The following is a 17206-nucleotide window of genomic DNA, read 5'->3' as shown; positions in this document are numbered from 1 at the left end:
AAATATTAGTAGATAAATAGAAATTGTAATTATTTCTAAAAGACAAAAAAACATTAAATTAAGAAATTATCATCATAATCTTAGTTCTAATAATTTTTTCTGAAAAATTAATCAAATAAATCAATGACGCAAAATCATATACAATCTTACAAAAATCTTATTTTAATGTTATTTTTTATTAAAGAAGTTTTATTTAATTTTTTATTCAAGAAATCCATTGCATGAGAATTATCAGTGACATTGACAAGATTGAATGCGTCTAATTTAGCAAACATGCCACATTATGAAGCAATAAAAATACTGTACACAAGTCGTAACCTTAATTAACAAAAAATGTGTATAATTTATTTATCACCATTTATCGGACGGGTTTTACAAGACATCTGCAGACAAGCACAAACTACATCAAAGAGTAGTGTTGCCAGGTCCTGTTTAAGACTTCATACCCGGCAGTGGCGTTACAAGGTGTAATATTTCAGAAAACCAATAACAGAACTGTTTGTTGCGATTTCATGATGTTATACAAACAATTTAACTAAATCAGGAAATTACATGTGGTTTGTCATTTACGTCAAATTTGAAATGTTTCACTTCTTGGGAATAAGCAGGTGAAATAACTGGCAACCCCAATCATCGCGTCCCTTTCCGCCTCCCCTCTTCCGTGCGCCATCTTGTCCCCACAATTCGGTGTAACAGAGCGCTTCGCGTGCGTCTGCCTCCAACCCAGAGAATAAGAAACAAACGACCTGAAAACACACTTGAATGAATTAAGAGACGTCGGTCCGCTTCTCGCGCACCTCGTCGGACGCGTTCCTTCGCGATATTCGTTAAGGTTAACGACTATTTTTGTCCGTTTTCTCATTTAATGGCGTTGTGAAGGAACTGCCATGGCGGGTAGTCAGCAGCAACAACAGCAGCAGGCCGTGAGCAAACCGACCGGCGGGAAACACGGCAATAATTTGCCATTATGGGGCAACGAGAAGACTATGAACCTCAACCCTATGATTCTGACAAACGTGCTTTCTTCACCCTACTTCAAGGTCCAGCTGTACGAGCTCAAGACGTACCACGAGGTGGTGGACGAGATTTACTTCAAGGTGGCAAAATTACCCCGGGCCGATACGTGTGAAGCCTGTGGTTTTCCTTTTTGTGTTGATTTTGTCTTTTTGGTAGTAACTCATTCAGTAGGTCTTTATAAAAATCACTCTTTTTTGGTTGTACTTGCGTACATTGAAGGATACCGTGTTAGGCCATGGATGCTAACTTGCTTATGCTAACTTTTTCAAAATAGCGCTGTTTTATATATTAAAGGGTTTGATTACCTAGAATGAAAATCCTGTCATTATTATCCCAGTGTTTCTAACTAACGTTAACGTTATTATGCCTAATTGTGTGATGTAGTAAATGAAGTTTAGACACAGTGACCACTTCATTCACCACTTACTTTAATTGTAACGTTAATGGAAAATTATTCAGTTAGCTGGTGACTGTTCGTGCGAGCGGGTAAATTAAATAACTTATCTCCCAAATCGCTTTCCACTATTAAAGCCCGTTGTTCTCATAGAAACTATAATGATAACTTTATAAGATGCCACCCAACCGACGAGAACATTTCTTTTATAATCATTGCGCGCTGGTTGTGTGTGTGTGATCTTCCGCTGAAAGCTCAAACTGGCGGGTTTTGATTGGCTGTCAATGTTTTTATTGTTCAGTTGAAGAAAAATAGCGCGGAAATGTTCCCTATCTGTTCCTAGTTTCGTGTTTGTGCATCGTTGAACGATTATAAACATTCGTCAGTCTTGCTATGGATGGCATTTATGTCTACTGTCGAAATTAAGTTACTTAACATTAGTTAATGCTGCTTTTTTACCTCAAAAAGCGGACCTTTTTGCAGTCATACGACTCATTTTTTTATTGAATTATGTAATTTATCAACTACATATTGTTGACATTTTAAGCACTGTTCTGAATTAGCTTGTCGGATGGTCATCAAAAGCACACTTTTGGACAGTTTTAGCCAAAATAGCATTCAAATCTATTTTAAAATGGGCCACTTTTGGTCTTTAACACCTTTTATTGGTCATTTTTAGTTTAAGAATAAGGTTGAAGGTTTACAATAAAAGTTACTTGTAAAGTGTCTTCTCTATTTGAAAACAATACAGTAGCAAAAGATGACGTCACTTAAGTCAGATTGTATGTTTTCTTGGAGATGTTGGACTATTGTTAGCATTGGCCAAAACTGATTGGCTAAAGTCACCGAAGCGACAGCCAACGGAGGATTCCACTTAGCCCTAAAGCATTTTCGATGGGTTATTTACACTGTGATGGCATAGCAGTCAAAATAGCACAAATAAGCTTTTGTACAGGACATTTTCTAGACCTTTGTCATTGAGAGGTGGGTCTTTGAACCACCTGATCCCCCTGTGGCTACTGGTCTGTAACGTCACCATCTTTTTATTATTGTTGTGGGGGGAAAAAAGTTAATTGAAAAAGTTTCTAAAGCCTTTTTCATTTATTCTTATTGCAATGTTTTAGAATTTAGGTTCACCCACAGATGAAAGTAATTGAAATTAATTTTACTCATTCTCTAGTCAACTTCGTCCTTGTTTTTTGTTTTTTTTTTCCGAACATTACATTTTTCTTAGTTAAAACTGTCTTTAGTTTTGGGTTGACTATTTCTTTACAATTTATAGATATATTCATTTTAGGGTTTTTGTTAAAGTGTTTGTTGTATTCATTTGGAAACAACATTGAGGTTGGGTTGCTGTTTAAACTCTTTAGTGCATGGATGATTTACAGAACTTGATGTTAGACTGTGATCTGTTGTGTTTCCTCAGGTCAACCATGTGGAGCCATGGGAAAAAGGCAGCAGGAAGACAGCTGGGCAGACGGGAATGTGCGGAGGGGTAAGTAGAAGTACGTGCCTCGAGACCTCAACTTTATCCTCCCGTCCTCTTTGTTACTGATTAAATTCAGGGAGAGATTAATTTGTGCACAACATCTGTCAAGCTTTAAGTCTCATGATGTTTGTCCTGCAGGTTCGAGGAGTCGGGACAGGTGGAATCGTGTCCACGGCGTTTTGTCTGCTGTATAAACTGTTCACACTAAAGCTGACACGGAAACAAGTGATGGGTCTTATCACTCACTCCGATTCACCCTATATCAGGGCATTGGGCTTCATGTACATCAGGTAAGTTTTTGGATGTCATCTTGCCTTTGCTTTGGAGGTTGATATGGGCAACCTAATATGCATAATATAATTATAACTTTGAATTTATTAAATTAATAGGCAGTTAGCACAGAAATGTTTAATTCAAATAGTGCTGGGTGATTTGGCCTTAAATCAAAATCTTGATTAATTGAACATTTTAAATCGATTGATTAATAAACGATTATTTTATTTATTTAAGTTATTTTTTGCCCTCATAGTTCACTGACAAGTTTTGTACAATAAATATGCTCACATATTACAAGTGAGAGATTTTTTTGAATGAAGTGCGTATTACTTTATGATAAAATATTGAAGGAAGCACACTATCTACAATCTGATTATTAATTGCACATTAACCTTGAACAACTGAAATGAAAACTCTAGTTGCCTTAAATTTTTTCTTATAAAAAAAGTTTAAATTTTTTAAAATGTTTTTCATATTAAAAGTAAAAAGCAGCAATATCTCTTAAGTATTGTATGTTCTGTAAATAATATTTTAAACGGTGCGTCTTCTGAAAACATTTTAATGTAAATTATAATTTTAATATAATAGAAAATATGTCGTGTCAAGGCATCTCTGGCGCAGCTTCTAATCATTGTCAATGTAGTTCAAAGTAAGGCTCAAGAATCGGTCTCTCATCCTACTTGACCGAAGATCAGATGTAGCTGCAAAGCCTTTAAAGCAGAGGTGTTTAAACTCGTTCCTGGAGGGCTGGTGTCCTGGAGAGTTTAGCTCCAACCCTAATCAAACACACCTGAACCAGGCAATTAAGCTCTTTCTAGATATACTAAAAACTTCCTGGCAGGTGTGTTGAAGCAAGTTAGGGCACTGGTCCTCTAGAACCGTGGTTAAACAGCTGCTTTAAAGGCTGATGTATACATCTGCATCAAGTGATCGCTGTGACCGACAGCGCGTGCCTTGCGCGTAGTCGTGCATTTATACTTCTGCATGCTGTTTGTGTTGCTCTGCAGTAACACTTCCTAATCGCTAGTTCCTCTGTGCAAAGTTTCTTTGCAGGTGTTTTTTTTCTTCTGGACAGTACCTTAATGTACTTTGCGTAGTGTTGTAAAAAGTGCCTCACGTTTTTGGAATGGAAAAGCGAGTTCGGTGTGATCGGCCCCTAAATCAATCTAAACGGAGCGGGGTCGCGTGACTCGCGTGAAAATTTTAATCTATTATAGGTTCTGAATGTTGATTTCAATTAATCACCAAGCCCTAATTTTAGGACTGTAGTTTGTTTTGAACAGAGCACAGCTAAATGAATACACATTTATTTTATAATTTGTGTTTTCCAGGTATACTCAACCTCCTCCTGACTTGGTTGACTGGTATGATGAGTTCCTTGACGACGAGGAGGTATGTCGCCACGGGTAATGCCTTCACCTCTCTCTTATTTCAAATGTACTCCGTTATAACCAGATATATCCAGGCTGAATGCTGATTGTGATGCACATTGCTGTCCTTCAACCTTTGGCCTCATTTGGCTTAATGTTCATTTTAAGAAATCACAGCTGCAACTGTATTTGTGGTGCCAGGTTTACCCGAGACATCAGATGATTCATTTCTTACACAAACAGGTTTGCCATGTCCATTCTGAGATCAGCTCAGTGAATTGTCCTTTGAGCTTCCTCTGCATGCAATTACCAAATTCACATTTAACTACATTGTTCTTTTAGTGCAGATAAATCTCTATTTGGCAGTTTAATTTTTTGTGATTTATATTTAATTGTAAATATCAGATCTCCATTACTGTTTGCTACCTGAATATTAACAAGTAAATACACTCACTGTCAACTGTGAAGGAGTTTGTAGTATTGTATATATTAGAAATGACCTAGAAAAGGAGATCTAAATCACATTTGAGCAGACATTGCTGCCAGGCGTGATGGTGGTTGTGTGTGTGTCTGGCTGACTGCCCTGTTCTCTCTCCCAGATGGCCCTTGTGATGCGGGTGGATTGGATATAGGGTGCGCTCCACACTCTTGGCTGACGTTCGTGAGTGCAGTTAGACAAGCTCGCTCACCCACCCACTCCACCCCTTCACACGCACCGGTACAGCAATATATGTCAGCTGACCTTCTACCTGCTTTGCATCACACCTATTTTAAGTTGGTGCATAGTAAGAAAAGATGTTGTGGAATCAAATGATTTAGAAAAAAAGCAGTACTTAATCTCTTAATGATATTATTATTAGCATTTTTATTATTATTATTATTATGGGGATTAGAGGGGGGGTAGACCATAAGAAATGTAACTATTTCCTCTCAGTTCTATGTGTTTTGACGTAAAGGTGCAATGAAGGTCCTATGAAATATCTTTGGTGTTTAAAATTACATGCATGAATATTGTTTTAGATCAGCTGCCCAGAAAATGCTGTCTATTTATAACATGTCCAGGATTAGATACTAGTGAATATGGAATTTATATAATGACATTGTGTATTTTTTTTTTTTTTTTTATGTTGATTATTTGTTATTATAAAGTCAAATGTGACAGTAAAACGAGCAATACAATTACTTGATGCACCATTAAATACTGAATATTAAGTCAGGTGAGAGCAGAGGTGAAGACTCAGTATTTGGTCATCACAAATGAAGCATATTATCCAAAACAGTTTGTGTTGTGTGTTTAGGAAGTAATGATCTTTAGAGTTAAATTAACATGTACTACAACGGCGATGTTGTGTAATAAGAGCATGTGTAAGTGTTGTTTTTGTGATGTTTATGTTGTTAATGCTTTTCCTCCTCTTGTGATCAGGAGCTGGACGTGAAAGCTGGAGGAGGGTGTGTTATGACGGTTGGAGAGATGCTTCGCTCCTTTCTGACCAAGCTGGAGTGGTTCTCAACATTGTTTCCAAGAATACCTGTACCTGTGCAGAAGGCAATTGATCAGCACATGAAGAGCCGACCGCGTAAACCCCCACAAAAAGATGAGCAGGAAGAAGAGGAGGAAGAGGCCACAGCAGCACCAGCAGCCGATACAGGCAGGCATGGAGATAGGCGCCGTTCCAGGTACATTGGTTGTGTGTGTGGGTGGAATGAGATTATTTGGCTAACCAGATCAACGACCAGTATTTGTGGTGTTTATTAATGTAAGGATGCAAGTTTTGTTAAATTCCTTTTTAAATTATTCAAGATTATTTCAGTAAGCCAGTGATGAAAATGTATATCTTTTAATATATGGTTATATATACTATTGGTCATAATAAAGGGAATAAAGTGTATTTTACTTTTGGTCAAAAGTCTCCCTTTATTTTTTGCCAGGAAAAAAACAGCGCAAAATACTATAGACCGTTTTTAACTAGCCTCTATATGAGCCAACCTTTGTTGCTTCATGGTTCGCTTGTGCTTTTTGCTGGCACTAAATGTGATTCAAGCCTGTTCAGTGATGAACTGACAAAATGAAACTTAAGTAAACTTGACAGCACGTTGAATAATAAAAAAAAAAATGAATGGCATTAACACACTTCAATTTGAGCTTTGTCAAATGATAAATGTTTCTCAACATTGTATGTTTGTTAATAATATCAGTAATTTTAGGAATTGGTTTATTTAATGGTACTTCTTGAGTCCAATTAATTTCTTTGTTGGTTATTGCTGGTTAATGTACGGCAGCTGCAGTGCGCTGAAATCTAACTGATCTGTTTTTGGGAATTTGTGTGGTTTACTCCTTAGAGCTGCACAATTCTGGCTAAAATTAGAATCTTTTTATTTTTTATTTTATTTTATTTTTTTAATGCCTAAAATCAAGATCATAATTTTTTCACGATTCTGTAGATGCTACAAAAGGTTAATATGAGTATTATTTGAGTATTATCAAATATGGCTACTATTATTTTTTAAATGTATGGTAAAACAACAACAATAATATTAGGCCTGCGTGTAGGTCTACTGTTGGTTAAAATGCTAAGGTTTATGTAGACTTAAAACAGTGGACTTGAATGGACTTTTTAATTATGTTCTGTTTGTTAATGCACAATAAATTGATTCGTCAGAACTATTCATAATTCTAAAGTTGAATCATGTTTGAGACATGCTTGTAATTTGTCATTTTGGACATCATTGGTCCATTTTGTCACTGGTAAAATGAGACATTTGTCATCAGATTCCCTTTTGCATTTTATTTGACATCATATAGGCTAGAGTAGTTATACTGACACTGTTAAACATTTATTGTCACCTATAAAACTGTTTGCTACAAAAAGAAAAAACCTATCAAATGCTTGTCATAATCGTTACTCTAAAATGTGACATGATTATTTAAAGGATGTACGTGCCGGTTTCACTTTCAGTGCTGAGTGCGGCTCATGGCTGCCGTCACTTTGAGGAAAAAAACACGTACAGGGAAATCATACTTTCCACGCGGCTCCCAAACGATTGCTCTGTGCAGCAAACTGAACGTTTTTTGCAACTTGTATTACCTGTTATTCACAGCCTATGCGGGTTCTTTTCACTAAAGTAGACCTCATTCATATCAGTAGTAAACAAAGTGCGTCATGTCACGTGTGATTTTTGCGGTCGTGAATACATCATAACATAAAGACAAAAATGTAAATTTTTGGGTGAATTATACCGTTATAAATAAAGTGTGTGACACTATCAACGCCATTTGGATGCCAGTTGCTGTCTATGTTGCTGCAAAGACTTGTGCGATCGCCTTCATGCTTCTCTCCTGACCTTGAAAATATGATTGGCTGAATCATAGAAAAGCTGAATTAAAATTGTGTGGGTAGTTGAATCTTTCTTTCAAGTAATCATGCAGCTTTAGTACTGACTGTGGTCGGGATGTGTTTTGCAGTTGACATGTCAGTTTCTTCCATTCTTGCTTCATGTATGGATCTGCTGTTCAATGGTTTTTGATTTTGTGTGTGTGTGCCTTCAGGACACCTAGGAGAAGTCCAAGTCCCAGGAAATCCCAGAATCGTTCCCGGAGTCGCAGCCATCACAGAGAAAGGCATGGTGCTAGCTTTGATCATGAACTGGAGAGAGAACGAGACCGTCAGCGCAAGGAACGGGAAGGAAAGGACCGGGACAGAGATAGAGACAGGGACCGAGAGAGAGACAGGGAGAGAGACAGAGATAGACGACGTTCCAGAACTCCAGACCGAAACACAGAACGCCGGCGGAGCAGAAGCAGGGAACGACGCCGGAGTCGCAGCACCAGCCGAGACAAGAGAACGGAGAGAAAAGACCGAGATAAAGACAGAGAGGCAGAGAGTGAGAGAGAGCGTAGTCGCAAGAAAGACAGGGAGCACCATAAAGATCGAGAGAGGTCAAAAGACAAGAGGAGTAAAGGAGAGGGAGAGGAGCGGAGGCACAAGGATGATAAGGAGGAGAAAAAACACAGGGAAGAAAAGAGAAGTAAACGCTCGAGAAGCAGAAGCAGAGACCGCAAACACAAAGCTGAGAGATCTAGCAAGAAACGCTCCCGCTCTGGCAGCAGGAGCAGGCAGGAAGCCGGGGAAGAGAAGAACAGGAAGCGGGAACGCAGCCATAGTAAGGATCGCCAACACAAGCGCAGTCGCAGCAAAGAGCGATCGCACCGTCGGGAATCCAGCAATGAACGAATACATGCAAGACAAGAGCGCCCCAGTTCTGAATCTGGAGAACGAACAAACAGTGTTCGAGCAGATTCTCCCTGATCCAAGTTTGTCTTCTCCCCTCTCTCTCTCTCTCTCTCTCTCTCTCTCTCTCTCTCTTTCACTCTCTCTCTCAGATTCCCTCTGCAACTTTATTCCGATCCCTCTCTTATTACTTTGTGTTCTTTCCTTTTAATCCCCTTGTTAAAAGGCAAAAGCCTGGCTTTTTTTTCTGCACTGTTATCCACCACTTGTGTAGATATTAAAAATGTAATTTTCTCTCAGTTCCCCATTTACAAATGTCAGGACTCGAGATGACATTTTAAAATATTTTTATTATTTCCCTTTTCTCCCAGATTTGTTTTCAGGATTTCCACAAATGGCTGTGTACATAGAGCTCAGAGAATGTTTTAAATTTCAACAGAGTGTCCACTGAGTTGAGTTTGTGGCACAGGGAGCTGAAAGCTATGCTGACATTGTGCTGTTTGATTCATTGCTCTGTTGCATCTCATTTTCTAATAAAATTGTATGGAATAGAATTGCTCAGTTGTATAGTTTTGTCATTAAGCAAAGCAATAATATCCAACTACAAACCAACTTGCATTTCAGCACATACAATCCAGCACACATGATCAGGCGAATGGGGAGCGTTGTTTCTGATCGTCATTCAATATACTAGAGACGACAGTTATCTATCAGTCATCAGATTGTTAGATAAATAATGACTGATTGAGTCAGTATAGCAGATACAAGTTTGCTGACCTTGCTGAAACATTTTTCAGAGATATATCAACGATCTAAATTGGACAGGTTTAATTTATAGTGCATTCATTTTAATGAAGGAAATAATAGCAAGTTAATGTATAGGCTATAATGCATCTTTATTTGTAATGCAAATCTTTTTTCGTTTAATAAATGTATAACACTATATATTCATGTTACAACAATGACTGAACTGTGAAACTCCAAACTGTTCAGACGGTCTCGATCGCCATATTTGTGAAATACACTAGGTGGCAATAATGCTCCTGATCTGTCATCATTATATATGGTTCGCCCCTCCCTTGATTGTGTGCTGAAATGTGTGTGGGTCTGCGAGTCGGCAGCTGGATATATCTCGAGCAATCTCCACTAACATAGACCCATAAGATTTTCAGTGGTTCAGTTAAGACATGCTTCTGTTGTATTATTTCAACTTTATTTTTGCAAGCCAGTACTATCCCTAATAAAGAGATCAAAGAAGTTCCTATTACCATGCAATTGAGAAAAGTAGTGACCAACTATTCCCATAAGGTAATGTAATTAGTTGTACTCTCAACTGAGTTGTACATGTGTCCATTGTTTTGGAAGGCACCTCTTCTTTCGGCTTTGAATAGGTCGGTTGTGTCTTGGTAAGTTCCTCATAAAAAGATCCATTTTATTGAAAAGCAGAGATTTTTATGTAGCATTAATTTATTCCAGATGGGCTTTACATGTCATAATTTATAAGACCATGAGTTCATAATTTATCACAAATATAACAGATTTTGGAACTACATTTTAAAAGCAATATATATTTACCCAGTCAATCTATTCCACCCATAGATATTGTGAAGAATAACCTTGACCCAAAGAAGTGAAGCAACACAGAACAGTACAAATTCTTAGGAAAATGCAAAGGCTTGGTCGGGATGAAGAGTCCACTCAGGAGATGTTGGGCAGGCCTGGTGTGGAGAGAATAGCGTCATTACTATATGACTTTTAATGGCGTTTAAGTAAATATGTATGTTTCAATATAAAACCTATAAAATGTGGATTGGGGCTGTGCAATGTGCAGAAAATATCTTAATTGTGATTTTTTTTTTTTTTTCTTTTGACGGATATTGCAAATTTGATTAGATTTGCGATGTAATTTTTTAAAAGGGAATTTAGTTAAAAAATTTAGTTAAAAAGGGAACTGAAAAGATATTTAAATTTACTTTTAAATATTCAGAAATGAAACATTTTTCTCTGGAGCAAACTGAGCACAAATAAAATGGCTTTGCCTTTCTGTGAACAAGTTGAACTCAAATTAGGGAGATAGTGTAGCTCATTATACAAACAAAAAATAATACTTATAAAAGTGCAGAACACTCAGCAAACTAACATGGCTGAAACAACTCTAAAATTGTATTTTTTATTTTATTATTTCTTTTTTAAATTTCCCAGGTTCTGCAGGTTGCAATGTCCCAAAATTTGATCGTCAATCTTAAGCCAATTGTAATAGCTTGTTATGGTTTAATTTGGAATTTCCCCAACCAATCGCAGAGCCTGGGGGACCAGAGTGAGTGCCCCGACTTGGTCTTGGTCCCTGGTCTTAAATTTGTACTTTGCTGCTGCTTGCTACTAGACTGAGGGCGTACTCACACTATGTGCAGTTGCCTTGAACCGGGTTAAAGCACGCTTCTCGCCCCTTCCGTCTCCCCTGATGGCCCGCACCTATATTACCCTATATTACATTCGGGCCTGGGCACGCTTACATCACTGATGATGTGCTGTTCAGTAAGCGCTTTCGCTCAGCACAGTGGAGATTTCTTTGGTTATATCGTTTAAGTCATTTGATATGCAGTGACACGCAGTCAAATATTTTGCAGAACAGATCAGCCACTTTTGACGCTCATAAACAATCAAAGAGTCCTTGTGTTGCAGGAATTAGGAGGTTTGCTGAAGGTGCATCTGTCGTGCAGTGAGGGGTTTGTATCTTTAATAATCTACGACAGTTTGCATTCGTTGAACGGTAACAATGATTAATAAATCCATTTCTAACAGTCCCTTAAAAGTCACGTCTCGCTTTCAGTTTAGGGCTCAGGCATGTTTTGCACTCGCACACAAGCGTACCGCGTCAAAGCCCAAGTGAACCACGCTCTGGCAAACCTCTTCCAATCGGGCCAGGGCTGGCCAAGTGAACCGTGCCTGAGCCCGATTCAGAGCACTCACACTTCTTAAACGATCCGGGAAATGGGCCTTGGCACGGTTTGGATAGCATAGTGAGAGTACGCCGTAAGTGTCACTGGCAATCCTTTCAGTTGACTTTTTAGGAAGACACTCATCAATCAATTGTGCTCAAATCGAGAACCGATTTTGATTAATCGCACAGCCCAAATGTAGATTAATTGATCTTTCTTGCATGTTACATGAACTTGTTTATTTCTGCTTGAGCATCATCTCACCTTTCTCTGTGCTAGGTCTCATCTTCTTCTGCTACTGGCTGAAACTATCAAAGGATGGACAACGTCAAAATTTACAAGATTGTCACCAAAGCAGCCATTTTCAATTATTTGATTGTATATAGCGTTCCATTCGCTAAAAGCTACTTACTTAAAACAGGCACAGAGTCTTCACTTTCCCCAGCAGCGTTCCTGGCAGTTACAACAAGGTTCCCACTGCTGAAGTTACTGACCGAGCAGAGAAGCTGTGAGGTCATGCAGAGTGTTGTCCTATTAGAAGAAGCGACCACATAAACGGTGTAGTTTGTAGCAAATACAGACTCCGCCCATGCCACTTGTGCTGATGATGCAGTGAATGTAACATTTGAAGGTGGACAAGGTACTGAAGAAAACAAAGGAACATCAATTATGTTACATGTGTACATTTTTTTTTTACTTGAGAGCATTTTATTTCCCATTTAAGCGTATAGGAAGGTAGTGCAATTATGCTGATGTTATGCACCTGTTGTTCCATTGACAGCAGCAGACGCATCGCTCGTGGCTGCAAAGTTTCTCGCCCTGATGGTCGCGCTGTACAAGGAGCCACAAGGAAGAGGGATCTCAAAGAATGTGTGACTTGTCCAGTAGGAGGTAAGGTCAGATTGTGCATTGTGGTTGCCGTGAATGCAGCCTTTGAGAGCCAGGAGGTATTCAGACTTAGAGCAGTTCACTGTTGACCAGGATGCCCTCAAGATCTGAGTGCCATTCACTACTGTACGAGGGGCAACCCTTAATTGAGCTGGAGGACAAGGAGCTGTAGGGGGAAAGGTGTATTTAAAGAATTAAAACAGATCTGAAATATGTTGGATTTGCAGAGTGGAAGATTTTTACATTTGGGCTAAGCCAGGGATGCTCAACCCTATTGTTTTAGATCCACCTTTTCAACCATTTTAGTTTTAACCCATATCAAACACACCTGCCTGCAATTATCAAGTGATGTTCAGGTCCTAATTAATTGGTTCAGGTGTGTTTGAGCAGGGTTGGAGCTGAACTCTGCAGGATGGTAGATCTCCAGGAACAGGGTTGAGCACTCCTGGTGTAAGCACAAGTTTGATCAGCTTATAAAGGTTATTTTTCATGTTGCATCCAGTCTAAAATGCAATGTCATTGTAAGCAGCCGCTAGCCTAATTGTGACTCAAGAGAAGTTGCTAGAACCTTTACTTTGCTCTACTTTGGTTTAAGTGGCTTTTATAGGATCACTCATATTTTTATTTTACAGAATTGAGTTTTACCATTTTTGAATCCCTTCAGCTGACCTCAGGTCTGACAGTAGTATACGGGTGGCTATTTTCAGGCACTGTGTAATAGTGTGCTACACCAGAATGAGAGTATAGTTTATAGACATATCGAACTAGAAAATGGGAACTTTACATTTTTTGTCAGTTTTGGTACACTACAGAATAGTCAAGCTTTAAACAAGAAAACGATTCAGATTATTTGCCCTTTTTTTAAACAAGAAAATGAATGCTTTAGGCCAGTGGTCTCAAACTCAATTCCTGCAGGGCCGCAGTTCTGCACAGTTTAGCTCCAACCACTTCCAACTCACATCTGCTTAATATTTTCTAGGGCTGTTTCTCAATATGCGTTCCTCAGCGATCTTGTGTTCTCATGTAACGTCATCATCAACTGCCAAAGTTCAGTTTCGCAAGACTGGACGGTGTTCCCGGATGTGTTCTTGATATCGAGGATGCAGACCTGAGCGCAAAACTCGCTCAAGAAGTCCCAGAAGTCATTGGGGCTGAGTAATGGAGATGGAAGGCGCAGCATTTTATATAGATGTATTATTAAAGTTCAGAGATATAACTTTTTTATCTCAGGAGTTTCCCTAAATGAAACTGTGAAACTAAACATTGACATGAAATATGTGTAAAGGCATAAACACATTAAGGGTGTTTATTTGCTGAAATCCATATCAAAATTTAATTTATTTGTATTGTCCAATTTAAATTTATGATGTCTTTATGCATAGGATTTTTTGTGAAAAGGGAAAAAACAATAAATCGCTGTATGAATGCTGTAATGTTTAAATCACTTTTCATTAAAACATGTGAAGGTCATGTGACCATTAGGAAGAGGAAGAATCAGGAAAGAATGCAGCATCTCATTTCTCACAGGAAGAGTTCTCTGTTCTCGCGGTCTCCCAAGTTTGTTCTTCCGAGGTAACTTGGCAAGACCGGTCTCCACAAGAATGCAAGTTTATTCTCTGCGTTCTTGAAATTGGGAAACAGCTTAGAAGTTTTATACTCCTTGATTAGTTGGGTCAGCTGTGAAATAGGGTTAGAACAAAACTGCAGAGTTGCGGCCCTCCGGGAATCGAGTTTGAGACCTATGGTTTAATCTGATTCAGTAATCCATACAAAGCTAAGCTAAAAGTGCTCCTGCCAGAACCAGAGATCAACTGAATGGATTCATTCATGAATATTCCTCCAGCTTAGTCCATACCTGCCAACAGTCCTATTTTTTTTCCTGGGAGTCTCCCGTATTTTAGACCCATCTCCCGTTTTGTTCCGTCTCCCAAAAAACTCCCGGATCCCCCCACCCAAAAAAAAGCTTTTTGGTAGGACCCCCCTTGTTCAGTTTGCTACTCACCCCCAACCCATGTCTCTCTCCCACCCTGAGCCACCCCCCTCCGCTCTTCAGTTCACAACCCATCCAAATCCCCCCTCCTCCCCTACTGATAACCGCTCAACAATTCACGAAACAAAAACAAAATCGCAAAAAGTTTTCAGAGACAAATGTTAGGAGGTATGGCTTAGTCACTTATTAGTCACTGTGACTTCCCAGGTAAAAAAGTATACTAAAATGCACTTTATTTAAGTATACTTAGTACACTTTTCAGTAATGTACTAAAAGTGCTTATTTTTACACACTAATTTTGTACTTAATGTACTAAAAGATAGTATTAAGTATATGTTAAGATAAACTTATTACAATCTAAGTGTACTCAACTCTGCTATTTTGAGACACCCTGAAATTGAACTAAAATGTGCTTTTAATATACTACTGTATATCTGTATTTTAAAAAATATATATTTAGTTACAACTAGAAATATGCTTGAACCCTAATTTTAAACATTTATAAATATATTAAAGAATAGCTTAAAGTATAATAGTAATATATTAAAATAATATACAAAATGTGAAAAAGTGTACTAAAATACAATTTAAGTACACTAAGTATATTTTTTTAAATAATGTACTAAAAGTGCTGTATTTTCACACACTAATTTTGTACTTAATGTACTAAAAGAAAGTATTAAGTATATGTTAAGATAAACTTAATACCATCTAAGTGTACTCAAATGTGCTATTGAGACACCATAAAATAGAACTAAAATGTGCTTTTAACATACTATATCTGTATTTAAAAATATTTATATTTAGTTGCAACTAGAAATACACTTGAACCCTACTTTTAAACATTTAAATATATTTATGACTAATTTAAAGTATAATAGTAATGTATTAAAAGAATATACAAATTGTAAAAAAAAAAGTGTGCTAAATACTGTATTAAAAGTATTTTGGGAAAATGTACTTCTACTACAATACATTTCTAATAGATTTTTTTATATATTAACTTATTTTAAACTTCTACTAATGTTAAAAGCATTTAAAGCACACTTTTGAAAAACACACTAATAAAACTCTTGTGGATGTTTTTTCTTTAGTGTACTTTATTGTAGTACACTAAAAATGTATTTAAGTATTACTGGTATTTGGTATACTTTTGTCAAGTGTACTAAAGTCCTACTGAAGTATAAACATACTTCTAATTAGTATATTTATAGTGTAAAACCATCAAACTTATTTAACACAAAAAATAACAATGTACTAAAAATGTATTTGCGGGTTTTTAAGTGTATTTTAAATGCATTTAATTATATATTTTTTCACCTGGGTTAGTCACTAATTCACAATGAAATTAACCACCTTTGGCTTAGTCCCTTTATTCATCAGGGGTCGCTACAGCGGCACTGCCAACTTATCCAGCATATGTCCTTCCAGCCACATTCCAGTACAGAGAAACACCCATACACACTCACATTCACACATGCACAACAGCCAATTTAGTTAATCCAATTCACTAATACCACATGCCTTTGAACTGTGCGGAGTACCCAAAGGAAACCCACGCCAACACAGGGAGAACATGCAAACTCCACACAGAAATGTCAACTGGCACAGTCGGACTCGAAACCGGGACCTTGCTGTGAGGTGACAGTGCTAACCACTGTGCTGCCTGAATGAATTCAAAAATGGTAAAACTCAACCTCCAGATAAGTTTAGTGGAGAAGTGGAGTGTTCCTTTTAATGACTTTAACAGTAAGTATGTGTGTCTGAAAATTCAATGCCAATACAGACAACTGTACATGAGTATTGTGGTTTGAGGGTGAGAAATGAATGTTGTACCTGCTCCTATGGTTTGAGGATCACTTAAGGAACTGTTGCAGGTGCCATCCGTCGACAGCACTGTGAAGTTATACACAGCTCCGCACACCAACCCCGGCAAAGAACAGGATGTTTGTGTGGTTTCGCAGTAGATTGTTGTGCCGTTTTCAGACTGACCAAGTCCCATGTAAGCCACTGCCCCTTTACTCCCCACCCAAGACAAGGAGGCACTACCATTTTCGCACTTTATATTTGCTGTCAAGTTGGAAGGCTTACATGGCACTGCAAAATAAACACATATCAATAAGTATTCAAATCATGGAACAATTTTTATTACCGAGTTTAAAAGTAATTTGTTTCTCCTGCCTGTTTGGAAGGTGACGTTTGTGCTGGGCAGGCTGGTGCAGTTCTCATTACTGGCCGAAACGGACACATAGTAGCTATTACTGCAGTGTAGATTGGTTAGTGTGCAGTTGCTGTCTGAGGTATTGCACGTCTTTAGGTCTCCATCTCTGCCGACTGCAGTAAGCAGGTATGACTGTGCCACGTATGATTTGTCCCACGACACAGACACATCCTTCGACTGACAGTCTGTATGGGTCTGAATTGTTGAGGGTGGACAGGGCACTGCAGAGTATCAAAGGAAGAATACCGATGTTATTGAAGCACATCTACCATGGATCGATCTGCAGAGCAGGTGTGTCCAGACCTCTTACTGGAGGAAAGTTTCCTTCCTGCAAGAATTTAGCTTCATCCTGTTTATAACCTTTTCAAGGTCTCTAGGATTGGTGGAAACTCC

The 17206-nt window shown here is 38.2% G+C and overlaps 2 protein-coding genes across 10 annotated transcripts in view; one reads left to right on the top strand and one right to left on the bottom strand.

The window, feature by feature from the left end:
* Nucleotides 1-668: 668 nt before the first annotated feature.
* Nucleotides 669-9329, top strand: prpf38b (pre-mRNA processing factor 38B). Of its 9 annotated transcripts, none has more exons than XM_073915064.1 (7): nucleotides 669-1097; nucleotides 2838-2906; nucleotides 3039-3190; nucleotides 4508-4568; nucleotides 5146-5264; nucleotides 5970-6223; nucleotides 8094-9329. In XM_073915064.1, exons 6-7 carry the CDS (start codon nucleotides 6003-6005, stop codon nucleotides 8851-8853), a joined length of 981 nt encoding a protein of 326 aa, XP_073771165.1. In that variant the 5' UTR covers nucleotides 669-1097; nucleotides 2838-2906; nucleotides 3039-3190; nucleotides 4508-4568; nucleotides 5146-5264; nucleotides 5970-6002; the 3' UTR covers nucleotides 8854-9329.
* An 895-nt stretch (nucleotides 9330-10224) lies between these two features.
* fndc7rs1 (fibronectin type III domain containing 7, related sequence 1) overlaps nucleotides 10225-17206 on the bottom strand; it is a 71150-nt gene continuing 64168 nt past the window's right edge. Inside the window, exons 62-67 of the mRNA XM_073929808.1 lie at nucleotides 16774-17034; nucleotides 16429-16689; nucleotides 12478-12768; nucleotides 12127-12357; nucleotides 11979-12022; nucleotides 10225-10493 (exon numbers count right to left, since the gene is read on the bottom strand). Coding sequence (XP_073785909.1) covers nucleotides 11997-12022; nucleotides 12127-12357; nucleotides 12478-12768; nucleotides 16429-16689; nucleotides 16774-17034 — 1070 coding nt within the window. The 3' untranslated portion in view covers nucleotides 10225-10493; nucleotides 11979-11996. The remainder of the gene's footprint in view (nucleotides 10494-11978; nucleotides 12023-12126; nucleotides 12358-12477; nucleotides 12769-16428; nucleotides 16690-16773; nucleotides 17035-17206) is intronic.

Source organism: Danio rerio, chromosome 2 (assembly GCF_049306965.1).
Source record: "Danio rerio strain Tuebingen ecotype United States chromosome 2, GRCz12tu, whole genome shotgun sequence".
In the NCBI taxonomy this organism is placed as follows: Eukaryota; Metazoa; Chordata; class Actinopteri; order Cypriniformes; family Danionidae; genus Danio; species Danio rerio.
The sequence above is the reverse complement of the archived record's forward strand: the minus strand, read 5'-3'. Positions and strand labels throughout refer to the sequence as shown.